This window comes from Dermacentor andersoni, chromosome 1 (genome assembly GCF_023375885.2).
Source record: "Dermacentor andersoni chromosome 1, qqDerAnde1_hic_scaffold, whole genome shotgun sequence".
NCBI classification, from domain to species: domain Eukaryota; kingdom Metazoa; phylum Arthropoda; class Arachnida; order Ixodida; family Ixodidae; genus Dermacentor; species Dermacentor andersoni.
This window is the reverse complement of record NC_092814.1, coordinates 36,922,983-36,938,398: the sequence shown is the minus strand read 5'-3', so window position 1 is coordinate 36,938,398 and position 15,416 is coordinate 36,922,983. Positions and strand designations below refer to the sequence as shown.

The following is a 15,416-nucleotide window of genomic DNA, read 5'->3' as shown; positions in this document are numbered from 1 at the left end:
TTGAGGCACTCCACGGACCACAGCGTGTCTTGTCGTTTCGCCATCATTCGTGGACATGAAGACTGTACGACCATTTAGGTAATTATCAATCCACATGTAGAGACGGCCGCCGATGCCTAAATTACTGAGGGCATCAAGAATGGCTTCGTGCAGTACATTGTCATAGGCTCCTTTTATGTCTAAGAAAACTGCTCCTACAAGGCGGTGTCGCTTCTTTTCGTGTTCGATCATGGACACGAGATCAATGACCCCATCTATTGCAGACCGGCCACGTCTAAATCCGGTCATCATTTCAGGATAAAGCTCATTCTTTTCCATGAACCATTCTAATCTAGTGAGCACCATCCGTTCCATCACCTTACCAACACAGCTAGCTAAAGCTACTGGCCGGTAAGATGACATTTCGTAAGGCGATTTTCCTGGCTTTAGGAGGGCGACCAAACGGCTGGTTTTCCACCGCTTCGGGACTGTACTGGATGACCACGTGGCGTTATAGTATGACAGCAGGACTTTCCGACCTTCCATCCCAAGGTGGCACAAAGCAGTATACGAAATACCGTCAGGTCCAGGGGCAGAAGATCGTCTCGACGCAGCAAGTGCAGCTTCCAATTCCGGCATCGTGAAAGGAAGGTCAAGACGATCATCTTTAGGAGGTAGCACGGGTCGATCCAATGTTGGACATGCTGAAGCATCGGTACGGGTGACTCTCTTACAGAAGTCTTCGGCAACCTGCACTTCCGTCAGAGATTGGTGAAGTGCTAGAGCACGGAAAGGATGTTTTTGCTGAGGAGGGGCACGAAGGCTTCGTACTATCTGCCAGATCCTAGAAAGTGGCTTTCGAGGATCTAGAGACGAACAGAAGGTCCTCCACCGTTGTTTTCCCATTTTTTGAAGGTGACGCCGTATTTTTCGTTGAGCTCGTCGACATAAAGCAAGGTCTAATGACGATTGAGTTCTCCTAACCTTCCTTTCCGCTCTCCGACGGATCGCTCGGAGCCGTTCATATTCAATATCAATCGCCGTTCTGGATGTAGGTGCACTGATGAACTTAGTTGTCTTCTGCACTGATGATACAATAATGTCTTCTATATCAGATGGTGAAGTGATGTCTCCACAGTACTCTTCGACATATGTAGTGAATGTGGACCAATCAGTGCAGCGTACAGCAGATGCAGTTGATTGCACAAACCACTTCATCTGCACATATGTTGGTATATGATCGCTCCCATGCGTTTCTATGTCCAAGCACCAGTTGACTAAGGGCAGGAGGCTCTGAGATACAATAGTGAGGTCTAAGCAACTTCCGTAGGTAGTGCCGCGGATGTAAGTTGGAGATCCATCGTTGATGACAGCCAGACCTTCAGTGTCTATGAAGTCCATCAAGTGCCTACCCCGACAGTTCATTGCGGCACTTCCCCAGTAAGGATGATGAGCGTTGAAGTCTCCAATAACAACATGAGGGCCTGGGGAACTTTGTAATACAGTGGATAGATAAGAGAGTTCAAGTCTTTGTCTAGGAGGTATGTAGGCGCCGATGATCGAAAACACATGTAGTTTATGTTTTAGTGTCACACACACATATTCATTGCTGTCATGTGGAGCGATCGCGTTCCGCACAAACGTCATGTCACTGCGTAACATTAACACTTTGCTCTTGTGTCGATCTTCACGTGACCAGAGCTTAACGTATCCGGAAAGGCGAAATTCCGACGTGAGATTTGGCTCGCATATCACGATCACTGGGAAGCGGTATTTGAAGACTCGTTGCCTAAAGTCAGACATGCAGCCGCATAAACCTCGAGCATTCCATTGCATTATAACAGAATGATGCATCTTTTGTTCCAATGTCCAGTGTTTTATCGTGAGAGCCATGATTAACACCCTTATTTTAGAGCCGCTAATAGCGGCTCCATAGCATCTAACGCCTTCGCGACCGATAGTGCAGTTGGCGTTGCCATTTCGGAGAGTAATATACGCATAGTGTTTACTAGCTGTTTGAGCATGTCTATCACCTTTCCATTTCCAAGCCTTTCATTACCCTCCCGGCACTTGGGGAGAGCCGAAGGAGTATCTCCTCCGGAAGCCCTTAGTGGTAGCGAAGGCCACTCAATAGCTGAAGAGGTTGGACGCACGTAGGATGACGCCTCATTCCTTGACGGGCGCGGTGGTACTGGGGGAGGCGCATCTTGTGCGTCCCGGCCGTGCACTCTCTGTGGCACGTTTTGCATCCAAGTACTCAAAGGAAGTGCCTCTTTCCCTCCGGGCTTGCTCTGGGAGCGGCGACGCCTTTGCCGCAACCGGCGCCTTTTCTTGCGGACGGAATCGGCAGCCTCCTCGTGCGTGGAGTTCTCTCTCACCATTTCTCTCAGGATTTGCCTCTCCTCTGCCATTTTGGGGCAGTCCTTGGATGTCGCTTCATGGGCTTCGGAGCAATTTGCACATTTCATGGCGTCAGTCTCACAGGAGTCTACATGATGTGCACCACCACATCTTCGGCACGACGTAGGATTCTTACACACCGCACTCACGTGGCCCAGTTTGAAGCACTTGTGACACTGTAACGGTCGTGGTACATATGGACGCACTGAGTGCCTCACATAACCTACTTTGACCGATGCTGGCAAAGAGTCTGACTCGAACACCAACTTGATGCACCGGGAGCGGCCGAATCGGTGGATGTCGAGGATTCGCACTGTCGATGATAAAAGAGAGCGCAGGTCTTCAACCTTTATGTCAATGTCCACATCTGATATCACACCAGAGCAGGTATCTTTGCCGTACGCTAGGAATGAGCGAACTGGGATGTTACCAACCACTTGAATGCCTTTCAAAGCCTCCAATACTGCCTGAGAATTAACGTCCACCGTCAGAATGTTCTTCCGAGCATTAATGCGGATCTCTCTCACATGTCCTGAGGCTATTCGATCGAAGTATTTGGTCAGCGATTGTCTGTTCAACGAATTTATATTCGTACCTTCCGTAGTTGGGGTGTAGCCCACGGAGAAGACCCGTTCGTCACATCTGCTTTTATGAGTAGAATCACTGCCTGCTGACGTCCGGCGAAGCTTGTGCTTCAAGTGGCGCGATTGGACTAGCGTGTAATCACTGTCCGATTCCATCTCTGCCGCTGTTGAGCTGTCAGATGAATCGGGAAGCCTATAGTCGGTGATGTCGCGGTTTCCCACGAACAGGGCTACCGCCGCGGGACTCGCCTTGCCATGAGGGCGCGGAGGTCCTCCGTCCTCCATTCCGGAGGATGACGTCTTCGAGGAAGCTCCTGATATGCAGAAGTCGCACAACTTTGAAGAACCACAGAACAAGGTCTACCGTTCCGCACAACAAGAATCGCATTGCTTCACAGCCTGTTACTGGAGGGGAAACTCTAGATGAGTTTACATTCATGTGGGCAAATGTTTCACGAGTTGACACCAGTAATTCAATACTGACACTATTTTCCTACTTAATAAAGCACTGTTGGCAGCGAAAGCGATATGTCTGTTATCCTGTATCTAAGGATGACTTACATCTCTTGCTTGACTGTTTCTCTGTCGTTGACAAGTATTGTCCATCACAGAAATTTATATGAATAATATAGCCAATGACAAGCATAAAAATACTTCGCAGTGTGAACCGATGACAAGTATATCCTGCTTGCTTCTAGTTCCAGTACTCAATACTACATGGCAGCACTTTTCAATGTTAGTGGCATTGTATATATGGCCTCTCTTTTCTAAGTGCTGCTTGAATCCTTGCATTGGAAGCATGGCTGCCTGGGCCATTTCCTGCAGTATTGGAAGGGTTAAGTAGTCCAATATATATGGGGTTCAAAATTATTTTGTGCAAGGCACAATGCTCAACCTAGGATTCTGAAATGTAGTTCCAACATAACAGTGTAATTCGATTCCCTGCAAAACAATATAGAATTTTCTAGAAACAGTCGTATCAGTTGCCAGAATCATTGTGCATTCTGGCATGGTTTAGAAGAGGGGTCACAGCTAACAGCTTCCTTTAGTTCGAGGCAAACTGATTTCTTCTGTTTGCCATTGGCAGGCCTGATATCAGCAAAGAAGCTCTGCAGCTTTAGGTAGCCAACAAGTACAGGAGATACTGCTGTAGTATGTACGAAAATTAAAAAAAAATTAAAGCATCATTTGGTTGGTTGCATGTATTTTATATGCAAGTCTAATTCCATGGGCGTTCATGCGGAGAGTCAAACTTGTCAGCTGGGCCACAAGGGTCACTATGAATCGCACAGTCATACTAGCAGATGCAAGTTATTTCTAATATCACTGCAACTAAGTGAATATGGAGGAACCAAAAGCCTTCAACAAAGGTAATTCCTGGTGACAGAAGTAAGCAGAGCTGAACATTCAATGCTTTCGGCACTGGGCATACTGCTCTTGCTTTGAAGGTCATTGCCAAATTCCTCTGCTGGGAGGCACAGCAGGCACCAGGTCACGTGGGGCGCTTACAGAGTGTGGTGCTTGTGATGCGGCAATGGTTGCACTTGTTAAAATATATTTGATGCTTGAAGGAGCTAAACACTAAAATCCCCAAGTAGCTAGGCTGCATGCTCAGGTCAGTATTTTTGGATCCTTCATGGTAAGTTTTTTGAGCAGAAGTAGCCATTTAATTTACATGCCTTTTCCTGCAAAAGTTTGCCTTGTCACAGATGTGGCACAATAAATATAGGATAAGGCAATTTGATGCGAGTAGCACAGTGAATAGCCAGTGGTCCACAACATTTTTGAGCAACCAGAGGTTTTTGATGCAATGAGAACTTTCGCCTACATAAATATTTTTCAGTGCATTAGCTGCCACAATAAAGGAAAGATCTGCTTCACTACAGGAACATCCAGCATGACTTATCAGTGATCAATGACACGTTAAGAGGAGCCAATGGCTATCAAGCATTTTCTATCGTAGTAACGTGAAAGCTTAGACAACAGAATTCCTTAAAGGGGCCCTGAGCCACCCCTCGGGCTTGGCGAAAAAACCCAGTCAGCGGATAGCACATGCTGCTGTGAACATCATAGCCAAGTTTTTCAGTCGTGCGTTGTGTGTGGATCTTGCAAGCAGAGCACGAAGTCACCTTTCTCTCAAATGCTCTCTTTTCAGCAGAAGCCTGCTCCTCACTCTTTTCTGGATGCTTTATTTCGTAATATGGCAGATTCCCAAACACGGCTGATATTGTAAAATTGCTGACATCAATCAAGAAAGGTGTTTGGATCAATGTGCTTCTTCCTACTGTTACTGTGTGTATTTGTAGACACCATTTCATAAACATGCTGAAGTAAGTTAAATTCTGCTTTCGAATTCCGATAATAATTACATACAGTACTTCCCGAAGATGCCAACTATCGTCTGTTCATGCTCAGTAGCGGCCACCCATGCAGGAATTAAACTTTGGCCACCCTGCTTATCGGTGTCGTAGCCATCTGGTCTCGCTAGTTTCGACTAGTTACGAACAATTAACTAGCCTCGAACCCTGTAAAACTTAGACCACACGTACACCTGCCGGTGCACGCTCACTTCTGGCCACTCCTGGTTAGATGTCTTGGCAGACTTCGCGTCGTTATCAGCTTCAAAATGCGCAAGTTGGAAGTCGCTACTATCGTCAGTCAAGCTGGTGCAGGACAATGGCTTGTCTGCACCACGTAGTACAGCCAGAGAGGAGCATATGAGCGTGAGTGTGCACTCTAGCCCTGTCGTGCACAAAGCAAACGCTGCAGTTAAATGCAGGTGCGGTCTGCTACGTAACGTAGATACCGCGGTCTCAGTGGGGTGCCGCAACAAGTCCACTGGCTGAGTGCACCACGGCTCGCTGAGGTCAATCGCGTTTAGCACGTTTTAGGCGCCAAACTTGGAAATAGTGGCATCCACGTGAACATCCAAAATCAAATTTGAACTCTGTGCCATGGTGACGTTCAGTAGGCAGAGTGTTGTGGGCGCACCCCGCTCCGCCATAGCCTTCGCAGTGCAAATCATTCAACAGAAGCACCGTGAATGGTGTGTTTGAATGCCAATAACTCCGCTTCTGCTGAATGCATTGAACAACTTCTTGCGGCAAAGTACTTCTGAAATAGTCTCATTTGACTTCAAATGCATTTCTCGACTTCGATAAAAAGCGGTTCAGGGCCCCTTTAATAACGCACACTCAGGTAGAAAAATTGTGCACAGGCTGGGACATGATAAAAGAAAGCTTTATGATGGAAGCTAAACGTCTGAAGTGCACATCATGTTCATCATCTTAACCAGTTTGAAGACACGGGAGTTGAGATGCCAATGCAGTTCTTTAGAGAGATTCTATAGCGGAATTTGCCTCTATTCTTTTAACCTTTTCAGGGTCGATTTTTTTCGCCATATGCGACCACCCAGGTTCGATTTTTTTTATTGCAGATTTAAATTCTTCAGAGGGACCTATTTAGAAAAAAAATTACAGTAATTTTTCAAGGGTGACCGTAAAGTGAGAAAAAAATATTTTGCATTGGTATATATGTAGTGTTTATTCATGAATAACAACAATAAAGAAAGGAAATAAACTTATAAGAATTATAGATTTGATGCATTGTTATACACATAGTTCCAAGGCTTACAAAATTCACACATGAGAATGTTTCACAAGTCTCAAATGTTCCTGCTCTTACACTAATATTTACGTCCACAGTGTAATCGAACTGCGTAGGAGAGCGCACTCAAGAAAACTGTGTGGTTGTGTGCCTGTCAAAAAACAAAACGTGTGACAAACTTCCGCTAATCTTATTGCCAACCAGAGGCAATTAGTTTTCGTGAGTCTCCAAAAAAAAAAAAAAATGAAAAGGAAACACATGCACGGCAGCATCCTTCTTATAAGCACCTCTGTGAGCAATAAACGAGCGAGTAACAAGCGGTCTCCCTTTGAGCGATTAGTAACGAGATAGCCATCAGTATTATGAGCGCAAAAAGCCGAAACCGCCCGCAGAACAAAACCCAAACTAACCACCGCCCACGTGCGTGGCGCGCCAATGCGCAAACGGTAGTTTAAGACGCGCCGGAGCAAACAAACCACAAACAAGCCATCTAACAAAAAAAAAGTGAGAGAGGGAGGCACGAGAGAAAAATTCCCTGTATTCTCGCATTGTGGCAGCACATTCCAGGAAAGAAAAAAATTAGGAAATTGGCGCACTTTTTATACGTACAGACGGCGCTGTAAATATATGGCATCGACCATATTGGATTTGTTTGCGGCGCCGTATATATACGTCATTAACCCTGAAAGGGTTAAAACAGCGAAGTGGATACGCACCTTTCCTTCTCTGTTAAATGACACGACAGCTTTTTGCATACTTGTAAATGTTTAACCTCAGCTACATTTTAATCAGGCTCCGACACTACACTGCAAATTGTTTGTGTGTGTGCGTGTGCACATGCCCCCAGTGTGTGTAAACAATCCTCATATTCACATTAACAGTGTGCGGTAACCCATGAACATGACAAGCAAGCTATTTCCTTCAGTGCGCATGTGCGCACTCTTTCTGTCACACCTTCCCTCTCCCCTTATCTTTTCTTTATATTTCCGAGCGTGAAATAAACCCGGCGTTCTTCGGCTGGAACGACTGTCTCGTTCACTACGGGAGGGGCGTTGCCTCCACCCGTCAACCATCGCAACAGTGGCGACGAGAACCCCCACGGATACGCAACAGCGACCGGGCACCAGCCACGACACGAAGACACGAAGACGCCCATCAGCCCAGCCACGACCATGGCCCTCAAGCTTCCGGATTTTATAGAGGACACAGATAAGTGGAACGCATATCTCGTAAAAGTCGACGCTTACTTTGAAGCAAGCCAGGTTACAGACGACGCCAAGAAGAGAGCCTTGTTGGTTGCGGCGTTAGGATCTCGGACCGTGGAGATTCTTTGCGGTAGAGTAGCACCCAGAAAACCGAGCTCGCTAAGCTATGAAGAAGTCGTTTCAACCTTGAATGAGCACTATGATCCATGTCCTAACGAGATATCGGAAAGTTTCAAGTTCTTTTATCGAAGCCAACAAGAAGGAGAGTCTATGCAGGCGTTTATCGTAGAGATTCGGAGAATAGCCCATAACTGCAATTTCTCTTCGATGTTGCAGCGAATGCTGAGGGATCGCATCGTTTGCGGAGTGCGGTCGAAAAACTTGCAGAAACAGCTACTAGCCAAGAAGGATTTGACTCTTGCGGAAGCCGAAACACTTGCTCTAGCAGCAGAAAGCGCAGAGCTAGGTTCGCAACAGATAAACAGTCAAGGTGACGCCATCGATGGGCTCAACTTTCAGCGGAAAGGAGAACCCGCAATATCAAGGAATGAAGCGAGTATGTCAGTGCAACAATGTAGCTGCTGTGGCAGACAAGGGCATCAAGCCATTGCGTGCTCGCTGCGAAGACGCCGGTGTTACAAATGCGGGCGACAAGGTCACTTGTCGCGAGTATGCTCGCGAACAGTTCCCGCCCATCGAACCTTGGCGATAACCGAATGTTCAGCTGAAATTGAAGACAGCGGCAGCAATGCATTGCAAATATGGTCAGTAAAAAGTAATGAATGTTTGGTTCCACCCATACAGAAACTTGTCACGTGGAATGGAATTCCGCTGAAAATGATAATCGACACCGGTTCGCCTGTCTGCGTGGTGCCTAAAGCAATATACGAAGCTCATCGTCATAAGTGGCCACCGTTTTGTGAGGCTGCGCTAACCCTTTCATGTTACCTTGGAAAGCTACCAGTGCTGGGCGTTCTGCAAATGCAAGCTTCCTATAAGTCTGCGACAGTTGACTGCAATCTCGTAGTGTTGAACTGCGAAGGCCCTAGCCTTTGTGGCCGTGACTTACTGCAGAAACTCGAAATAAAAGGGGCGCCGCTTCTTCAGATCACGTCGCAGTCAACCGAAGTGAAGCTGGAGAACCAAGGAGCAGCACCTGGGATGGAGCAGTACGCTGACCTTTTCACGGAGGGCTTGGGACTCATCAAGGGGCCACCCGCACGGCTGCATATAAAGGACGGAGCAACACCAAGGTTCTGCAAGGCAAGAAACGTTCCGTTCGCTCTGTTAGACAAGGTCTCCGCCGAGTTACACCGTCTCGTGGCCGCAGGCATTATCTCGCCTGTTTCCTATGCAGAATGGGCCACCCCGGTGGTTCCCGTATTGAAAAGCGATGGGACAGTTCGCATCTGTGGAGATTTTAAAGTAACACTGAACCCAGTTTGTGAAATGGAAAGGTATCCTCTACCCGTAGTAGACGACATTTTCGCTACGCTTCGCGGGGGACAGCAGTTCAGCATCTTGGATTTACGCGATGCCTACAACCAAATTCTTCTAGACGAAGATTCGCGTAAATTAGCTGTTATACATACACACAAGGGCCTCTTCTGCTATAATCGACTGCCATTTGGAATCGCGTCTGCACCTGCTATTTTTCAAAGAACGATTGAGTACGTTCTGCAAGGTCTTCCAGGGGTTCAAGCGTACTTAGATGATGTCTTAATAGCAGATGCGAAGGACCAGCCAAATACGAATCTGCAAGCAGTTCTGCAGCGTTTCAGGGAATACGGCATCAAGCTCCGGGCGGACAAGTGCCGACTAGGCGAATCGTCCGTTACGTATCTAGGACATAGAATTGATGCCGCAGGGCTGCACCCGTCAGAGAAGAACATCGAGGCAATTAAGCTGGCTCCGACTCCTCGAAACGTTACGGAGCTTCGGTCATTTTTGGGCATGCTCACTTTTTATAACAAATTCTTGCCTAATCTGTCTACGCTCCTCAGCCCCTTATACCGACTTCTAGAAAAGAAATCGAAATGGTCTTGGGAAGGGCCTGAGGATGAGGCATTCCGGAAGGCTAAAGCCGTTTTGTGTTCCGCTCCGGTGCTGACTCACTTCGACTCCGCAAAAGAGCTATTTTTGGAGGCTGATGCGTCACCCTACGGCGTGGGTGCGGCTTTATTCCATCGCATTGCAGGACAGTATCAGCGCCTCGGATTCCGATCTCGGACGCTCACTGCCGCAGAAAATAATTACTCGCAGATCGAGCGTGACGCATTAGCTCTCGTCTACGGTGTCACGAGGTTCCGAGATTATCTGCTGGGCAGGCAATTCACACTAATAACTGACCACCAGCCATTGTTGGGTCTCCTAAGAGCGGACAGGCAAACGCCGGTTATGGCCACTGCCCGCATTCAGCGATGGGCAATCATACTCGGGGCCTACCGATATCGATTGCAACATAAGCCTGGAAAGTTCATGTGCAATGCCGATGCTCTGAGCCGCCTGCCTCAACCGTTACAGGACGAAGCGGACCAGGAGGATGAGGCCCAAATTGTACTGACCATGGACCAGTGGGATCAGCCTGCCATGCCGTTAAAGGAACTCAAAGCACTCGCCGTCGCTGATGAGGTACTCTCACAGGTACGCAAGTACACACGGGAAGGTTGGCCGCGCAGTTCTGACATGGAAACGAAAGAGATGGCAGAGTTCTACAAAAAGTGGCATGAGCTGTCTGTTACTGAAGAAGTGCTCTACTGGGGTCATCGCCTTGTAGTGCCGACAAATGCGCGAGGGAAGCTGCTAAAGCTACTACATGCAGCCCACCAAGGCGTGTCCGCTATGAAGGCAAAAGCCAGGTCTTTATTTTGGTGGCCCGGCTTAGACCACGACATCGAGCGCATTGCAGCGACCTGCCACAACTGCGTGCAAGCGTTACCGATGCCTCAGGCAAAAGAACCAGTAAGTTGGCCCGATACGCGCGAAAGGTGGTCGCGCTTGCATATCGACTATGCGGGACCAATCAAAGGGAAAATGATTCTGGTAGTCGTCGATTCACACACAAAGTGGATTGAGGCGGTTCCCATGTCGCAGGCTAACGCTCACAGCACCATTAATGCCCTCAGGACAATATTTAGCCGTTTCGGTATACCGCGAACGGTCGTGTCAGACAACGGGACGCCATTCACAGCATGGGAGTTCGAGCAGTTTATGAAGCGAAATGGAATAGTACATATTCGGGCACCCCCCTATCACCCCCAGAGTAATGGCCTAGCCGAGCGAGCCGTGCGCACCGTCAAAGAAGGCTTGAAGAAGATAGGAGGCAGTTGCATCATAACGTCGTTGGCCCGGCTGTTGTGCAATTATCGAAACGCACCACACCAAGGAGGCCCTTCTCCTTCAGAGATGCTATTAGGTTACCGGTTGCGCACAAGACTGGACATGTCTTTTCCTCCCAGAGCCTGCCCTGCTAAAGCTGTGAATGACTCAAGCTGGAACTTTGCACCGGGAGACTATGTGTACGTGCGAAATTACGGCGTCGGCGATAAGTGGGCCCCAGGCACTGTGGAAGCTACCTCTGGCGCTCGCCTCCTGGATGTTAAGACTGCGGACGGGTTTGTCCGCCGCCACTTGGATCAAGTTTGTAAGCGGACCACAGATGAGACCCCAGCAGCCGTCGACCTGTCCAGGCTTCCCACAACGGGTTCCCCGGTATTAAAGGAACCAAGGACCTCTGGAACACCTGAGAGAATACCAGAAGCGCAACCTCAGGAGCTACGTCGCTCCACACGAACAAAGAAACCTGTCGTGCGTTTTGGTTACTAAGGGTGAAGAAATGCGGTAACCCATGAACATGACAAGCAAGCTATTTCCTTCAGTGCGCATGTGCGCACTCTTTCTGTCACACCTTCCCTCTCCCCTTATCTTTTCTTTATATTTCCGAGCGTGAAATAAACCCGGCGTTCTTCGGCTGGAACGACTGTCTCGTTCACTACGGGAGGGGCGTTGCCTCCACCCGTCAACCATCGCAACACAGTGCTTCAACCGTTACTGACATGAGGGCCAGGGCTAACCAGAGTAGGAAGAACAACTTAAGCTCACGTTTCCCAGTTGCGGTGATTCAGTTCTGTGAAGTCATCAACTGAGCAGGCTATGTCCTTCAGGTACCGAGCCAGTCGTAGTAGCTCACGGTCAGTGGATCGGTGACGATGTGCGTTCCGGAATGGCTTCACCTAGCAGGACAGAATTATCGTTCAACAGGCGTGAGAATGAAAGGTATGAATATACAGCAACAGAATTTATTTAAAATAACACATGGTAATATTAGCTTACCCTCAGACCGGACTGTGGGTTCATGAGAAAATTTCTGCGAATGTCGTCAATCATGACGGTGTTCTCAGGACGGTAGACTGGAACAAGGCCCCATATCAGTGCCAGTGGTTTGATCTGAAACACAGCATTTATGATGCTAAATGCTCATAGTGTGCAGAAGCCCCCAACTGCACAAAAGAAAACAATAAATGTATTACAAACTTATAACAAGGGAGATTTTAGTCATTTCATCCTGCTCAGTCATGCATTATGTTACGCTCATGCAAAAAGATATTAAAATTCCTGGAAACACTGTACAAGGCCTATACTTTATGAAAAATACATTAAAGGGCCCCTAGTGAACCTCCAAGATTTTTTTACACATTTCAAATGAACATGCACCTCGTGTACAGAATGCCATGACAATCATCTTTGCCGAACGCGGCAGGACTACACGATGCGAGGACGCCACAAATTCCAAAAGCAACCCCATGCTTCTCTCCTGGCCTTTCCGGTGCCTCTCAGTGCATTGTGATGTCAACAGGGTCCTCCAGGTAATGTCAAGAGGGTAAACGCTGGTGATTCGTCAACCTATGAGAAGCTACAACTTCCAGGAAGTGTTGTGTGCCACATCGCATGCATTTCAAACACACATTTACAAAACACACACACACATAATGCAAGTCCTTTTCCCACCGACAGCATGCTTCAGCTTAATGTTTTTCTCAGAGGCAATGGTTATGTACACCCTACCAATGGCAACGGCACGTATCAGCGAAACACAGCAGTACGGTATCCTGTTGCAGGTATGGCAAAGCGTCGGCGGGTAGCAAGGCCTCATTTGTTTGTTTGCTTGCACTTTCTCTTTTCTATTTGTGCGGTGGGTTGCAGCACCTCTAACAACTTATTCTAAACAAAAGTGGAAAGTGGTCACACATAATTCACCCCCCCCCCCAATACAGGGTCCATCGCGGCACTACTTCCCAGGAGAAGCACAAGCACAGGCTCCTGGGAAGATATGCAACTAGAATTCGTTTCATCCAGATGGTCACTATATCTGGCATACCTAATCAGCATGTTGGAAGCTGTTCAGCATAGAGCAGCCAGATTCATCTCGCGTAAGTACAACCATCTTTCTAGCATTACTCGAATAAAAAAGAGACGTCTCAACTCAATTATTGGAAACTCAAAGCATGATTGCGCTTCCATGTCTGTTTCACAGGTACATTTATATCAATAAATCTCACTGTCTGCTGATTCATGCACCTGTGCGCATGTCACGACACCTTCACAATATGCTCAGTTTAGGTGCACACGTGGTCAAACCCAGGCATTTAAATCATCATCCCTCCCTCAATATTGCATGTTGGAACAATCTCCTGGACCACATCGCATCCATGTCAAACCTCGAGACTTTTTGTGATAACCTGAATACACTCTTTCATAACTTTGTGTGATGATGTTCCACTGTACTTTTCTAGTAACATTTGTTATTTTTTTATTTGATGCAAACAGTCTTTCTGTTCTGTAGAAACACCAATGCCTTCCAAACCTCAATGCCTTCCAATGTGCCTGTAAGGTATTATGAATAAATGAATAAGAGTAAAAATTAAAAAAACTGTGAAGTCATAATAACGTATTGGCACTGTGGCTTGGGTGCAAAATTCAAAACGAAAAACCTTTCCTTCATTTTCTCCATTAATAACCTCACTTTCTGCCAAATAAGTGAAAATCACTTATTCAAAAAAATTATTTACCAGGCTAAATTAAATATTGCTCTTTAGTGTGCTTTTAAAGCAAGAATTTTTGTGGTAACAAGTATGCTAACAAAGAGCAACAAAGTAGCTCTTAAAGGCACCCTGAAACAATTTTGATGATTGTGTACAAACGTACTGAGTCAGTATGGAAGGTCCTTCTGATCATTAGTAGACAGATTTAAGCGTTCCGTGTAAAGCGTGTAACTTATCATACAGTTTTAAAAATGTGCATCGCTACCAATCACATCAGCATCGCTCCCCTGCATTTTCAGCTGCCCTCTCCATGCTATGTAATGTGATGAGTGACGATTTCACTAAGGCAAGTGATTTATTAACTACCCACACAACAACATCGAGAATGCTAGAAATGTGTCACTTCATGAAGCTTATCTTTAAAAGCATATGTACGCATAGAAATTTGCATGCCCTAAAAAATAAATACACAAATGCAATAAATATACAGTCGACTCTCATTACAACGACCCTGACAATCTGATAAAAAACGTCCATTTTATCGAAAGTCCGTAATATCCGAAACGCCTCACTTCCGAAACTTTCGTCGCGATGTCTAACAACATTATTGCAAAGTGAGAGTGACGAACGTTCAAAGTAAAAAACAAATTTAAGAAAGGCACAGTTTCGCCGAAAAGGCAAAGCATCTATTGCGATAGCAAATTAAGCAAGATAAACGGTCAGCAGCAGCAATCAAATTGACCTTCGTGCTGTCTCTCACTTCAACGCGAACTAAATGTCAAAAGCACAGTGCATACGAAGCTACCGGCGCTAGGTGCACTTTGTCCACATCGCAGATTGCTTTCAAGGTACGACGCTTGCGCAGGCACGCACTTTGTCCAGTCCACATTGCAGATCGCTTTCAAGATATGGCAGCCGCACCACCGTAAGCAGCAGCAGCCACTGGAGTAAAACTCTCTTGCTTTCTCCCCCCTCTTGCCTTGAGGGCGAAAGAATACGACGCGTTTTCTCCCTCGTGCGCGCTATATTGAGCCGCGATCGTCGGCTGACTCTCGCAAGTCAGTTGTCAGCCCATGTCGGCACGGCAAAAGTCCGTTTTATACGCCCGATTTTGACAAAAACTGCTGCTAATTTTGTCCACTGTAGCCCATAGTCCGTTGTAGTGCAGTCCGTTGTAATGCAGTCCATTAAAGGCCAACTTCATTGCAATATTAAAATAGGTAGGACAAACTAAGGCTGAAATACGGTCCAATATATCCGAGTCTGCTGTACGCAGGTCCATTGTAATGAGCATAGACTGTACATGTTTCATCACACCGATGGGCCACTTCCACCTGAGAATGGGTGTTGTCTGCTACAGCTGTGGTGACAGCAGATGATGGGGCGCAGAGAGGCTCTCAAATAAAACCGATGCAGTGACGTGTTCATTGGAGGCAAGAATATAAATGGCACCAGCACTGTAGTACGCTTGCCTTGTACTGCACATGATGATGACGATGATGAGTATGTTGTTTTGTGGTGCATGGGCCAAGCATGACCAAAGAGCGCCAGGCCAATGTGTATGTGTTCAATGCAAAGCTATAAATTATGAACAAAGGATG

General features: G+C 46.9%; 1 protein-coding gene across 3 annotated transcripts in view; it reads right to left on the bottom strand.

The window, feature by feature from the left end:
- Ublcp1 (Ubiquitin-like domain-containing C-terminal domain phosphatase 1) overlaps window positions 1-15,416 on the bottom strand; it is a 41,466-nt gene that overhangs the window by 6,516 nt on the left and 19,534 nt on the right. For all 3 annotated transcript variants that reach the window (XM_050193066.3, XM_072286090.1, XM_072286091.1), the window contains 2 exons: window positions 12,107-12,220; window positions 11,876-12,006 (listed from right to left, as the gene is read on the bottom strand). In XM_050193066.3, the coding sequence (XP_050049023.1) occupies window positions 11,876-12,006; window positions 12,107-12,220 (245 nt within the window). The remainder of the gene's footprint in view (window positions 1-11,875; window positions 12,007-12,106; window positions 12,221-15,416) is intronic.